Genomic DNA, 11,746 nt, shown 5'->3' on the forward strand with positions numbered 1-11,746 from the left:
ATGGCGCCATTGTAGTTGTGGTTAAAAGGTTTACGCCCTCATTCGGCGATCTGAGACACCTGGGGCCCTGTCCTGACGATATGTTTAAGGAAGCAACATGGGAACATCAAATCAGAGTGCAAATTCCGAAAAATACGGGCTTCGCTTGGCCTTGGTACAAAATAAAGTCGTAACATGAACTTCTTTACATTTTCAATCTTAAATTTGTGGTCTAAAATGAGAAAAGATTGGACTGTGACAGATCAAAAGCGAAATTATAATCAATACTATCGTGCGCACAACTGACTTATTGCTCTTGGTCCAAACAAAACAGGACATATGTAAAATATAGTTATTGTCTCTATGTCGTGAAACAGGGCTAGCGACATACTTTCCTTTGATTGCTGAGTGTATGGTAACATTCCACATTCGATGTCACACCTTTGCAAAAGTAAAACATGTGCATGAAATGTCCGAGTAGACACCGATCGATTAGAACTAACTGCTTCCTTGATTGAATGAAACATCATCAACCATTAAAACAACAACAACAACAACAACAACAACAACAACAACAACAACAACAACAACAAGTAAAGTAGTCTTTGGGCCAGCATTAAGAAAATGAAAACACCGTAAGTGTACATATATGTTGAGAAACCAGGTTCCATTGATTCAGTATATTGAAAAAAAACAACTTGTGTTTGGACGAAAATGAACATTAACTAAGGAGATATTATGTATATTTTATCGAACTTCTTTCCATGTCTTGTTAAGCATCTTCTAGTCGTATAAATCATACACTTCAATCAGTTAATAATATGTTTACATTACATGAAGTTGTACAGACAAGATGCAACATTGCCTGTAGATGAGTTACCGCACATGATACTGTTAGAAGGGCAGAAGTTGTAATTTTGGATGTTTTTTCACTCTTTTTGTTTTAATGTCAACTACAGTTTCTTGTTCTACTCCTCAAAGCATCATGATGTTGAGTCACAGTGTTCATCTTGTCAACTCAGCGTATATTGCATTGTTACTGTGAACAAGTGCATTTCACGGATACACGCTATGTACACAAACTAGAACAAGAACGTGTTATTTACATACAAACAAAACAAAAACTGGCATTTACTGGCCTTTTGAATGTTAAGCTTGTTACTTGCAACCTAAAAGCAATTGTTAAAGGTAAACCTGGTTTTAGTGTGTTCTGTAATCGAAAATTCAAAAGTGTGTTTTGTTTTGGAGGCAATTTCAGGGCGGTAATAGGAAAATGGACGACGATGTTATTTCTTTGGGTGAGCGAGCGTATTTTCGACCGCAACGAAGCCAGCAATGCTCACTTTCATGGAATTGTGACGGTGTGTTCGAACAACCGTTGTCTTTCTGTTTCTATGTTGCCATTGTGATGTCGCTAAATTTCCTTCCCCTGCATAAGCTGTTGTTTAAATTTGACATCCTTTTATATCACAGGCATTTATCAATCGCATACAAAAAATACTCCTTTGGGTCTGCAGGCATAGAAACCATGGACATCCGACATCGAACGCGCAGGTGCTTCCTGAATGGAGCGCCCTCCTCCGGTAGAACGCTCGTCTCCCAGGCGACGCGCCAGTATAGCAGGAAGGTACATGCACCCGGGGTATTGTAAATAAAAGTATCCATCGAATGCGGTAATCGGGCGCGGTAGTCCTAGGAAAGCAGGGAATATTCATGGAATAATCTGACGCTGTTCAATCTTTGCGAAGGTAAGTTAAAGTACACTTTATGAAACACTCCCACGATTCAAAAAATCCAAAAATACAGACGTAGTTGCGATAGTTTTTACCAAGAGATCAGCAGTGCGCCTGTGTATTTGCTTGTCATAATTTGGACGAATGGACGAATATTCCATCGTTCCATTATGCAATTCCTTCAGCATTTAAACAAAATTCCGAAGAGATGAACACAAAACTGTCCTATGATCTGGGTAAAGATTTTGAAATTGGATATATCTTGAAACGGATACATATACAGTTTTTCAAACTATGCTGTCCACTTGTTTCGTCGCTCTCAATTTTATTCGGTTGGCCGCCTATAAACATCAAACGTTCATTTTCAAAGTAGTCTTTCACGACTGAAGTACTTCACCATGTCTTTGATCAGGTCCTTCTGTCCACATCGGTGACTTGAAAGTCGATAGACAGTAAACAGACTGCATTATGTTCCGAGTGCAATTACTTTCGACGAGAGTTTGTTGTGCAAACTGTTGATTGTCAAGGTTGGTTTATCTACCTTTTGTGTTTCGATCTCGGATAAACTCGAAGGCGTTAATTTTAAGACCCAATCGGGGAGTTCTCTGTTTGCTAATAGTTAATAATCCATGTTTGCTGTACTGGCGTTAGTTGACTTGGCAACGTGGAAGAACGCTCAAAAGGCAGTGTGAAGTGTGTATATGTACGCCATATTGAAGCCGATGTTGGCATTACACAACACAACAAAGTTTGGATTTAGTCTGCTCCCGTATCGATTTTTTCTCCCTCTCTTAACAAAGGCTTAAGTTACCTCTATGACAACCTTCTGTTCGGGTGTCCGATTCACGGTGACATACGATCGGATTCCGACATCGCCCATGTGTAGGGGACGAGTCAACACACTAAAAACTGGACTCGCATTTCGATGTCATTCGCGTAGGTCTCAACCGGCCCCAAATGTGGGTATTTTATCCGTGTTATTGACGCCATTAACGCTTTATTACTGTCCTCCTTTATGCACTCATTTGTTATTAAACGTGGAAGTGCTTGGGGGTAACCTTAGAAACGAGCGCTGTGGAACTGGACACACGCTGGGCTATTTTCCAGAAGTCGCGTTTCGTATACTTTACGAGGATCAAAGAAGCTTATTGGATTTCGCCTGCTCAATTCAAGAAAAATGTCCCCAATCTTGTTCGTTCCACGACAACTCCTTCGGGTAAACCATAATTGTGACTTGATTAACATGGAGTCAGACAAGTACAATACGGGGTGAGTGCATTAAAACATGCTCTCCTATTGATTGATTGTATTGACTGTCGAGTTGGGACGTGCCTCCACAAACGCCGGGGCAAAGGTCAGCACGACTTTTTGTCCGTTTCCACCTGTTCAAAAACAGACACCTGTTGATTCACCGACTTGAGAGCAACACCCGTACAAGTCGCACTGATACCCACCCATAGACTTCTAAAATGTTTAAATTTGTCTAAAATGAAGTGGTTTGGTTTTACTATAGAGGGGAAAAACTCCGCGGTTTTACAAAGAAAGTTTGTCAATTTATGTGCATTTGAAATGTTAGCTGTGTGTCCGCTGGAAATCTGTTGTGCTCCTTCTTTACAATTCCTTCCAATTTCCTTCAGAATGAATTCTTATCGTGTATTGGACAGACCCCTTTCTCATGATAATCAACGGTCGTGCTGATTGAATGTCTTGACAATAGTGTCGCATCGGTTATTTTCATGTCATTCTCCAGGTCCGATAATGACCGCGGGCGTTGTCACCTTAGCAACAAACGCCACCAACACATATTTAAGGAAACGACGGTCGCCTTTAGTTCCTACGACAGAAACTAAGATCCTCAACTATTTCACAGCAAACATATACATTATAAAAATGTGTATTGTCATACAAATATGTTTCTCTTTGGAGTTGCGAAAGTACAAGAACACATGAACGCAATGTGTGCTTGAATTACGAGAGAGAGAGAGAGAGAGAGAGAGAGAGAGAGAGAGAGAGAGAGAGAGAGAGAGAGAGAGAGAGAGAGAGAGAGAGAGAGAGAGAGAGAGGGGGGGATGAAGGGAGGGAGGAAGGGAAACCTAAGAAGAAGCACGCATAGCTATAGAAAGATGGACAGATGTGAAAGAAAGGAGAAATGGGGATACCTTTGTAAAGGGAAAGACATGGCGAAACAAGTATACGCAGGGACGGGGGTATATATAGAGAGGGACGGACAGACAAATAGGATTATAGAAAGCACTGCAGTGTAGACACAGTGATAGACTTACAGAAAGTGTAGGGACAGACAGGCAGGCAGGAAAGGGAAAGAGGCACAAAGACAGAAAAAGACTTGCCAGATTTTACTGTCTGCCTCACCAAGAAGCAACGTGCACCTCTCATTGGACTGTATGATCCGGGCTTAATCCCCATAGTCATGGTGGAATAAAAAATCGATAGAATCGTCGTATATAATCCCGGCTATTTTTATGTCTAAGACTATATTGAAAGAATTTACTTGTACTATTTAGAATGTCCAGTGTGTGCCTTAAAAGATCAACGAAACAACAAACAGTGTGAGGGCTCGCAGCAGTTGTTATGGTGACGAAACACGTCATTTGAACACGTCCACCTTAAACCGTAAGGCCACAGTCCCCTAGTGTGTGGAGGGACTGTGGTTAGGCTGTTCAGTTCTGCATCAATATATTAACGTTATAATTCAATTGATGTCTGGAACCGACGGCTTTAAAGTTGACAACGATCATACAATCGTACACAAGCAGTTCATATCATTTCAGATTGTGTGTATCGTGATATTAAGTCGGTTTTCAAATTTTGTAACAGATAGGCAAAGTGTGTCACAGTTGTCGAAGCCAAAATGCTGAAAGTCTCTATTACCTACGCGAACCGAGCGCTTCGAATGCGACACAGCTACTCGAAAACGTTGCGTAAATTGCACCGGTCTACATTTGAAGGTTCAGTACTTCATTCGCGGTGACTTAATTAAATATAACTCTGAGTGGTTCGACCTATGACCCTCTCAACATTATAATTTAAACCAGTACAAAACAAAATATATATTTTGCTGAAAGAAGATTTATTCGCCAGCTTGACCTCGTAACTAGCTCATGGATTTTAAAAGCCTCACATGGCCCGCTTAATGACAGGTGTCTCTATTGATATTGTACTTCAAGGCCTATTCACGTATTTGCTAGGGAGATCGTTTAAATTCCACAATAGTTAAATACGATCGTTTCATAAAATTCTATAGATCACTTTTGCTGAAAAGCTTACGCATTTCTCTTGTGGCGGCAGAATTAACGCGCTGCCTCGTCGACAGTTTTGCTACACAGGAATTGGTAGTTGCGTTGAATTAATCATGTTTAAGTTTTCACTATTATGGGACGTTGAATGGCTTTAATCTAATTTGTTTTCAATCTCTGATTTGTTTTGCACATGATTTATTTCTGTCTAGACTGATTAAGCTTTAATTTGAAGTGTGTACATGATGATAAATTTAGTGGACTGCCTTTCATGAGAATCGCTCACGTAGTGCTGACCAATTATTCGGAAGACGTAGCTGTAGCATTGCTGACAGCTGACTGTATTTCATACATTAATCCACTCTTCAGCGCCGTCAAGATCGATTTCTTTTTATTGACACTGTGGCAGTAGATTATTCGAGAAATTTAATACACAACAGAAAAAATGAAAACAGAACAAACTGCGGCAATTTTGTGCTACATACAGGGGTAGGGTATCGACACTGCATGTAGAACAGTTAAATGCCTGGATGTACAGAGAAAAGGCAAGTAGGTCATGAAAACCTGCGTAATCTGAACTTTTAACGTTTATGTTAATAAGATCGAAATATAATAATTGGAAAAATAGAGACAACATAGGATGGAAAATGCTACGCAGATAAACGAATTAATACATTTTAAAGGCAGTATGCGCCTCGAAAGTGAAAGACTTAAACTTTCGCTCAAACTTTCCCCGTGGAATCTGTCAACCATTCTCTTTCAAAATCAATAATAAAAATCGGGGGTAACCATGCAAATTATATTTTGGTACTAGAGAAACAAATTACCCAACATTTACAGATATTTGGAATTCAAAGTGGCCGCCATCCCTGTGTTATCTATCGAGTAGACGTTGAAAAGTTTTCTTACACCAAGAGCTTTAAAATGCACCCCACAAGTGGTAGATCAGAAAAGAATTGTAAAAGTTTGAGAGTCCGAATATCTGTCCCGAGGCGCATTCTACCTTAAAGTTTAATTGGTCCGTTACCTCAGTTGCTCGTAAGTTTTAGATTGTCAAAATTAAATCTTCTGTGTAGTATTAAACAGTCATTGTCTGAGCGTCCCTTACGTGAAATGAATACAAAGTAACTAGAATGGCCGGAAAAGTATTCGGGTATCCGCTGGATTGCGTTGAAATATTACTACAAGATGTTCATCGAGAGTACAGTAAAACTTTAAAGCTTCGTCGTGTCAAGCCTTAATATTGTGCTAAAACTTCGAGCGTGTTTGTTTTTTGTTTGCAGGTACAAACGACTCTTGTCTTCATACCAACCATGCCTGCAAAAACGGTCACTTTGCCGGCCATCAATCAGATCCCGGCACCCCTGACGGGCAATGAATTCCTCGCCTCGTCACACTTTAAGATCGGCCACGACCGGAGACTGGCGAAGAGCGCCCGCAGACGGAGTACGTTTAAGAAGGACTACCTCCCTCCTCCGATCAATGCGGGGCGCCCGCCGGCATCGGAGCCCCCTGCTCCTGCCGATGTGATGCACAAAGACCAGTTCAAGACGATGGACGATGTTTCAGAAACTCACACCTCCTTCCAAGACAAGGGATACGGCAAGGTACCCATGTGTAACTCGCTGACGACGACGAACTATAAAATGGACGCTGACAAGAGAATTGATTCCTTCAGGACGACACATTCCTTGTATTTCACCCGCAAACCCATGTCCAAGGCCAAGCAGAAAGATTCCCCGATGAAGAGCTACATCCCCGACGGTGACCGAGAGAAAGCAGCTGCCCCGGTTTCTGATTACAGGGACAAATACCGAGGTCACGATACGAATGTCGTCATCGTCGACAGAGCTCCATGCATGCATACAGGTGAGTTGGTTGTCGATTAAAGTTTGCTACAACAGTTAGTCTCTCTTGGTTCTAACAATTTTCCACATATTGTCTCAACTGTAAAGAGAAAAGTGTGATTATATAATTATGTTTCCGTGATTTATCGAAACATAGTAGACCTGAGATCCATACCTCCATCAGTGCGCAACTACGAAAACTGCACTTCAAAGACAAGTACGTTCGTCATGGCTAGAATTGCCAAAGTCTGGAAATTCTACCAACAATATGAATGGATACCAAAGGATACCGAGTATAGATCTAAGAATTATTTTATTAAGAAATGAAATTGAAACGACCGAACTCCCAGTCTAACGAAACACAATGAACGTCGTAATATGGGGTAGACTTTTTAACGATCATTATGCACTCAATCAACCAACAGCAACATAAAATGTGCCATTGATTTTCCACATGAACGTCATGCCGTTTCCATATCAACAGGTGGCCCAGCTACAATTAAAGGCGATGGCAGGACTCACACATTCACAACGTCAAGTTCTGACGAATTCTACGGAAAATACCTTCCCGTGACGTATATCCACCCGGATGTAAGTTTTATATCTCACTGATAAATGGGTTGTGAAACGACCAGCTGTGTGGAGAGAGAGAGAGAGAGAGAGAGAGAGAGAGAGAGAGAGAGAGAGAGAGAGAGAGAGAACACTGTGTGTATATTAAATGAACATTTAAGAACTGCCCGATGATAAGGATACTGCCTCGAAAATATGAATACAATGCTTGATTACAGTAGACATGACCTGTGTATAAATACTGATGATACTATTTTTTTTAATTTAAATTCGTAGACATTAGGATCAAACATTCCACAAGGTGACATGGAAAAAGTGGTCCATCACAACACAACGCAGCGACTGTCTTATCCAAAACCAACCGTATCGGCTCCTAAGCATTACGATAAGACCGACGCCCAGCAGCGCACACAGGGAACAAACTTCAAACTTGGAGCCGCCAACAGATACAACAGATACGACACTACAGCCGGGGAATCTTACGATCCGAAGATCAGAGGTAAATTTGTGTGATCTTTACATCGAATGAGATCAAGAGAGAGAGAGAGAGAGAGAGAGAGAGAGAGAGAGAGAGAGAGAGAGAGAGAGAGAGAAACTTTTGAAGCAGTGAGAGAGACTTTCGAACAAACTTGGTAATGAGCAAAATGTATAAAGTTTAACCTGTTCCCCTAACCACACCGCACGCGCAAAGGGAATGCAAATAAATCGAATGCTCTCCCTTATTTTTACTGACTTCTTGAAGTGGCAATTTAACAGAGCTCGATCGTTTGAAATTCCGTTGTCAATATAACCTATAGAACGCATTACGGCCTCCGGCGATTCACACAATAAACAGATAAATAGTCTTTCCATCAATAGCGCCCTCAAACCAACATTATGTAGATTCTTTCAAATAGCTTGGTAACGAAAATGCACTTGTAATTGATTCCTGCTGTCTCTTAACCTTTATCAACAATTCTTCTATAATTTTCTGGTCCTAAATGGCTTTATATCCTTTTTTGTTGAGGTCGCCAACGATATCGGTTATATCTCCATTTAATAAGGAGCTAAACCACGATATTTTCTTCTGCTTCTCTAGAAAGCTGTGAACTTAAAGAAAAGCCAAACATGGGAGTGAGTTCTTTCCCTGAGGGCGATCTTGATCCGGAGAGAGTTCTGCAGCGTATAAGCACTACTACATCAAATGTGTATCTTAAAAAGGTAAGTAAAAAGCTATCACTTGACGATGAAAGTTTTGATATATCTCTCCCTTTTTTCGAATCACCAAGCCCTAGAGCTAACAGAAACATTTTGCACGTACTGATATATTGTTTGACTCACAAGATGCATCAATTACATGATAAATTTTCTTGAACCATACAACCATACATACATACATACATACATACATACATACATACATACATACACACACACACACACACACACACACACACACACACACACACACATACATACATACATACATACATACATACATACATACATACATACATACATACATTCATACATACATACATACATACATAACTTCATTTCTTCTGTACATTCAGTGATTCTATCTATGGATACTACAGCAAAATATCTGAAACTTGCAGAGCGACTTTCAGAGTCGATAGAACTTTCGGCCGTATTTATCTGATCACGGAACATCTATTTCATTGCAGCCGCCGAAAGACTACCGAAATCTCATCGTCTCCGGGGCGTTTAAACGGACGGCAAGTAACGTGACTTTTGGTGAACCCAAACTTTCAGGCGACTTTTACAGCACCACAGAAAAGGACGCTTTCCCCCCTACTAGCGTTCCATTGGAACGTGCCACTTCTCATCATTACACTAGCGATGTACCAATGGATTACTATGGTAAGCACTGTGAGCAGAGATCACACTTCATTAAAATGCGACAATAGGACATTAAGATCTAGCCGTCTTTGCGATCTCAGATGTTGATTATGTTGCCAAGACAACACAGTCTATGAATTTTAAGTCGAACTACTGTAACACTTTTTATAACGATAAATCCATACTACATATCTTTCTTGATACGATCTTGTAAATATCTGTCGTAATTTTATTTATTTATTTTTTGATTTGTAGAGGGCGAAGTGCATCAGTCAACAACGTGGAATGATTTCCCCGTCCATCTAAATGCGCCCCCACTGTCTGTAAGCAAGGAAGAGCAGATTGCGGTAGGTTGAAACACAAGTGATCTTACACGCAGCCCTAAATTGCCAGGGAACATCACCACATTTTCGTTCAGGTCAATTTAGCGGTAAATGTTGATGTATTTATCCCGTTTCTTGCTGTAACCTGTATAGTCACATCTAAATTCAGGCTCCGAAATTACTGACAGGTCAACTTGACAATACAACTGATAGTAAAAGTGAAATTCCTAATTTTGTTGACGCCCGATTTTAAGTCCAGATCTAGTATGATTTTTCCCTTCGTTCTCTTTACGCAGCTGCGAGAGTCGCACTTAACACCGCCATTGCATGGAGAACGTTTCTTCGACACGACACACCTGACATCGTATACTCCCAAGACTACAGCACGGTACCACTACGACAGTGGGCGGCTGCAGAGAAGCTCGGTTCCGCTGGGAACGTTCGCAAGCATCGAATGATTTGCATTGGTATACGTTGATGTCGTTGGCTTCAACATCCTAGCAGAATATTGGGAACATTTTGTATTTTATTTCTTTTGCAAAGAAATAGTAGTGAAGGTGCACTTTGTACATATTTTCTCGTATTAAAAGACTGTGTTACATTGCCAGTTATCATCGTTTGGCGCGCATTCTAGAATAGTGGGAGAGTGTTCATGTATATATTTAGGTTCGTAGGCAACACAGTGTATACATTTGTTAAGCTGATTATAGTGGAAGTTTTTAGTTTTTATCATCTTCCGTCCACTCATCATTACCGGGGAAACAGCATTAGTTTTGAAATGTTCATTAAATGCAGTGAGACAAAGTGATTCTTTTGTCATATCCTGTGAATTGACTGTGAAAGACGGGCAAAAAATACCAATTTGAAATGAACTGTTACAGTGGATTGCGTCGCTTTCACAGTGAACAACCATTGACAAGTATGGTGACAGTGAAGGTCGCCCTCTAGCGATAAACCATGTCGCGATTTGCAGTATCATTGTATCGGGGTATTAAATATGTGGGGTACCAGTGCTTTTTCATATCACGACAGATGTTTTCTTCGCAATGAGTGGAACTTTAATACAAGCTTTACTCAAGTTTGTGTAATATGGACTGGAATCTGACAAATTTCCTGTTGGAAAGTCAAGCACATGCTGCTATACTTGTACCCAGCACACAGGTAGTATTTCATATGTAGAATAAATTCTCTCGTTGAATTGACCCCTCATTCCGTCAAAAAAGGGGGAAATTTAAAGGAACTAATTAACATCGTGGCCTCACTCTGGTAAAGTAAAGTAAAGCAAAGTGAATGTTTTTGATAGGCAAGTTAATAGCATGGAAGGCGTATTGTGTGCCCCGGGCCACACTTGTGAGTCTCGCAAACATTTCATCATTTTGACATTCACAACCACTCTTTCATGAGAAGTTTATAATTTGGATGGGATTTGTTTCATATTTTGAACACTTTAATCTGTAAGTTTAAAACTGTTTATCGCCAAAGGAAGAAAAAAAAATGTGAGAGTGTATTTAGTCCAGCATGAATTTCCTTCATGTTTTACTCTAATCCTCTTTTTACTGGGGTCATTGAACAGCTGTACTGTAAACTTGATGGAGAAAAAATCGAAAAAAATTATGATAATAATATTTCACAAGGTCAGTAATAAAAATACATAGTTTTCTACATGAACAGATCAACTCGCAGTATTAACTCATGGAATTGCAGTGTCCACCTACCAAGTTCTTTGCGTAAGAAGCCAAGGCTATTGCTCTGTTTTATGACGGTTGGATTGTAGCCATAACTTCATTTTTATAGCATCACATACATTACATAATTTTGTGTTTCTCTCTTTTTTTTTCACATGGATTTTTGTTTTACTGAAGAAAATAAGCTTTCTGGATTGACTGATAGCTTACATGTATATGTACTTTTGGTATGTGAATGACATAAATATATCTGTAGAGTAGAAAGATATAAGTTCAGAAAATTAAATGTATATACATCTACATATATATACAGAGTGTTTTTTTTAAATAAATGAGGTTTCTACAAATTTTCTTGTGGTATTTGTGTGTTATTGTCTGCCACAGCTACAGCTTGGTACATGAGTGACATTAGTAACTAACTGATGAGTTACATACTAAGGTATGAATAGTCTGGGTTATGGCCAGTCACTTCCAAAAACCAGGGGGACACGGATTTGTCTGCTATGGACATAA

The 11,746-nt window shown here is 40.0% G+C and overlaps 1 protein-coding gene across 1 annotated transcript; it reads left to right on the forward strand.

Annotated features, from left to right (window-relative positions):
* The first annotated feature begins 1,585 nt into the window (after window positions 1-1,585).
* LOC139121277 (stabilizer of axonemal microtubules 5-like) lies at window positions 1,586-11,580 on the forward strand. Its single transcript, XM_070686051.1, has 8 exons — window positions 1,586-1,727; window positions 6,250-6,835; window positions 7,298-7,404; window positions 7,660-7,882; window positions 8,462-8,583; window positions 9,051-9,246; window positions 9,481-9,572; window positions 9,845-11,580. Exons 2-8 carry the CDS (start codon window positions 6,280-6,282, stop codon window positions 10,004-10,006), a joined length of 1,458 nt encoding a protein of 485 aa, XP_070542152.1. The 5' UTR covers window positions 1,586-1,727; window positions 6,250-6,279; the 3' UTR covers window positions 10,007-11,580.
* Window positions 11,581-11,746: the final 166 nt, after the last annotated feature.

This window comes from Ptychodera flava, chromosome 21 (assembly GCF_041260155.1).
Source record: "Ptychodera flava strain L36383 chromosome 21, AS_Pfla_20210202, whole genome shotgun sequence".
NCBI lineage: Eukaryota > Metazoa > Hemichordata > Enteropneusta > Ptychoderidae > Ptychodera > Ptychodera flava.

What these genes read in the sequence shown, in the direction of transcription:
- LOC139121277 (XM_070686051.1), top strand. Translation starts at nt 6,280, where the DNA reads ATGCCTGCAAAAACGGTCACTTTGCCGGCCATCAATCAGATCCCGGCA. An exon ending in AGCTCCATGCATGCATACAG is followed by an intron (nt 6,836 to 7,297) that starts GTGAGTTGGTTG and finishes CCATATCAACAG; the next exon opens with GTGGCCCAGCTACAATTAAA. An exon ending in TTACGATCCGAAGATCAGAG is followed by an intron (nt 7,883 to 8,461) that starts GTAAATTTGTGT and finishes CTGCTTCTCTAG; the next exon opens with AAAGCTGTGAACTTAAAGAA.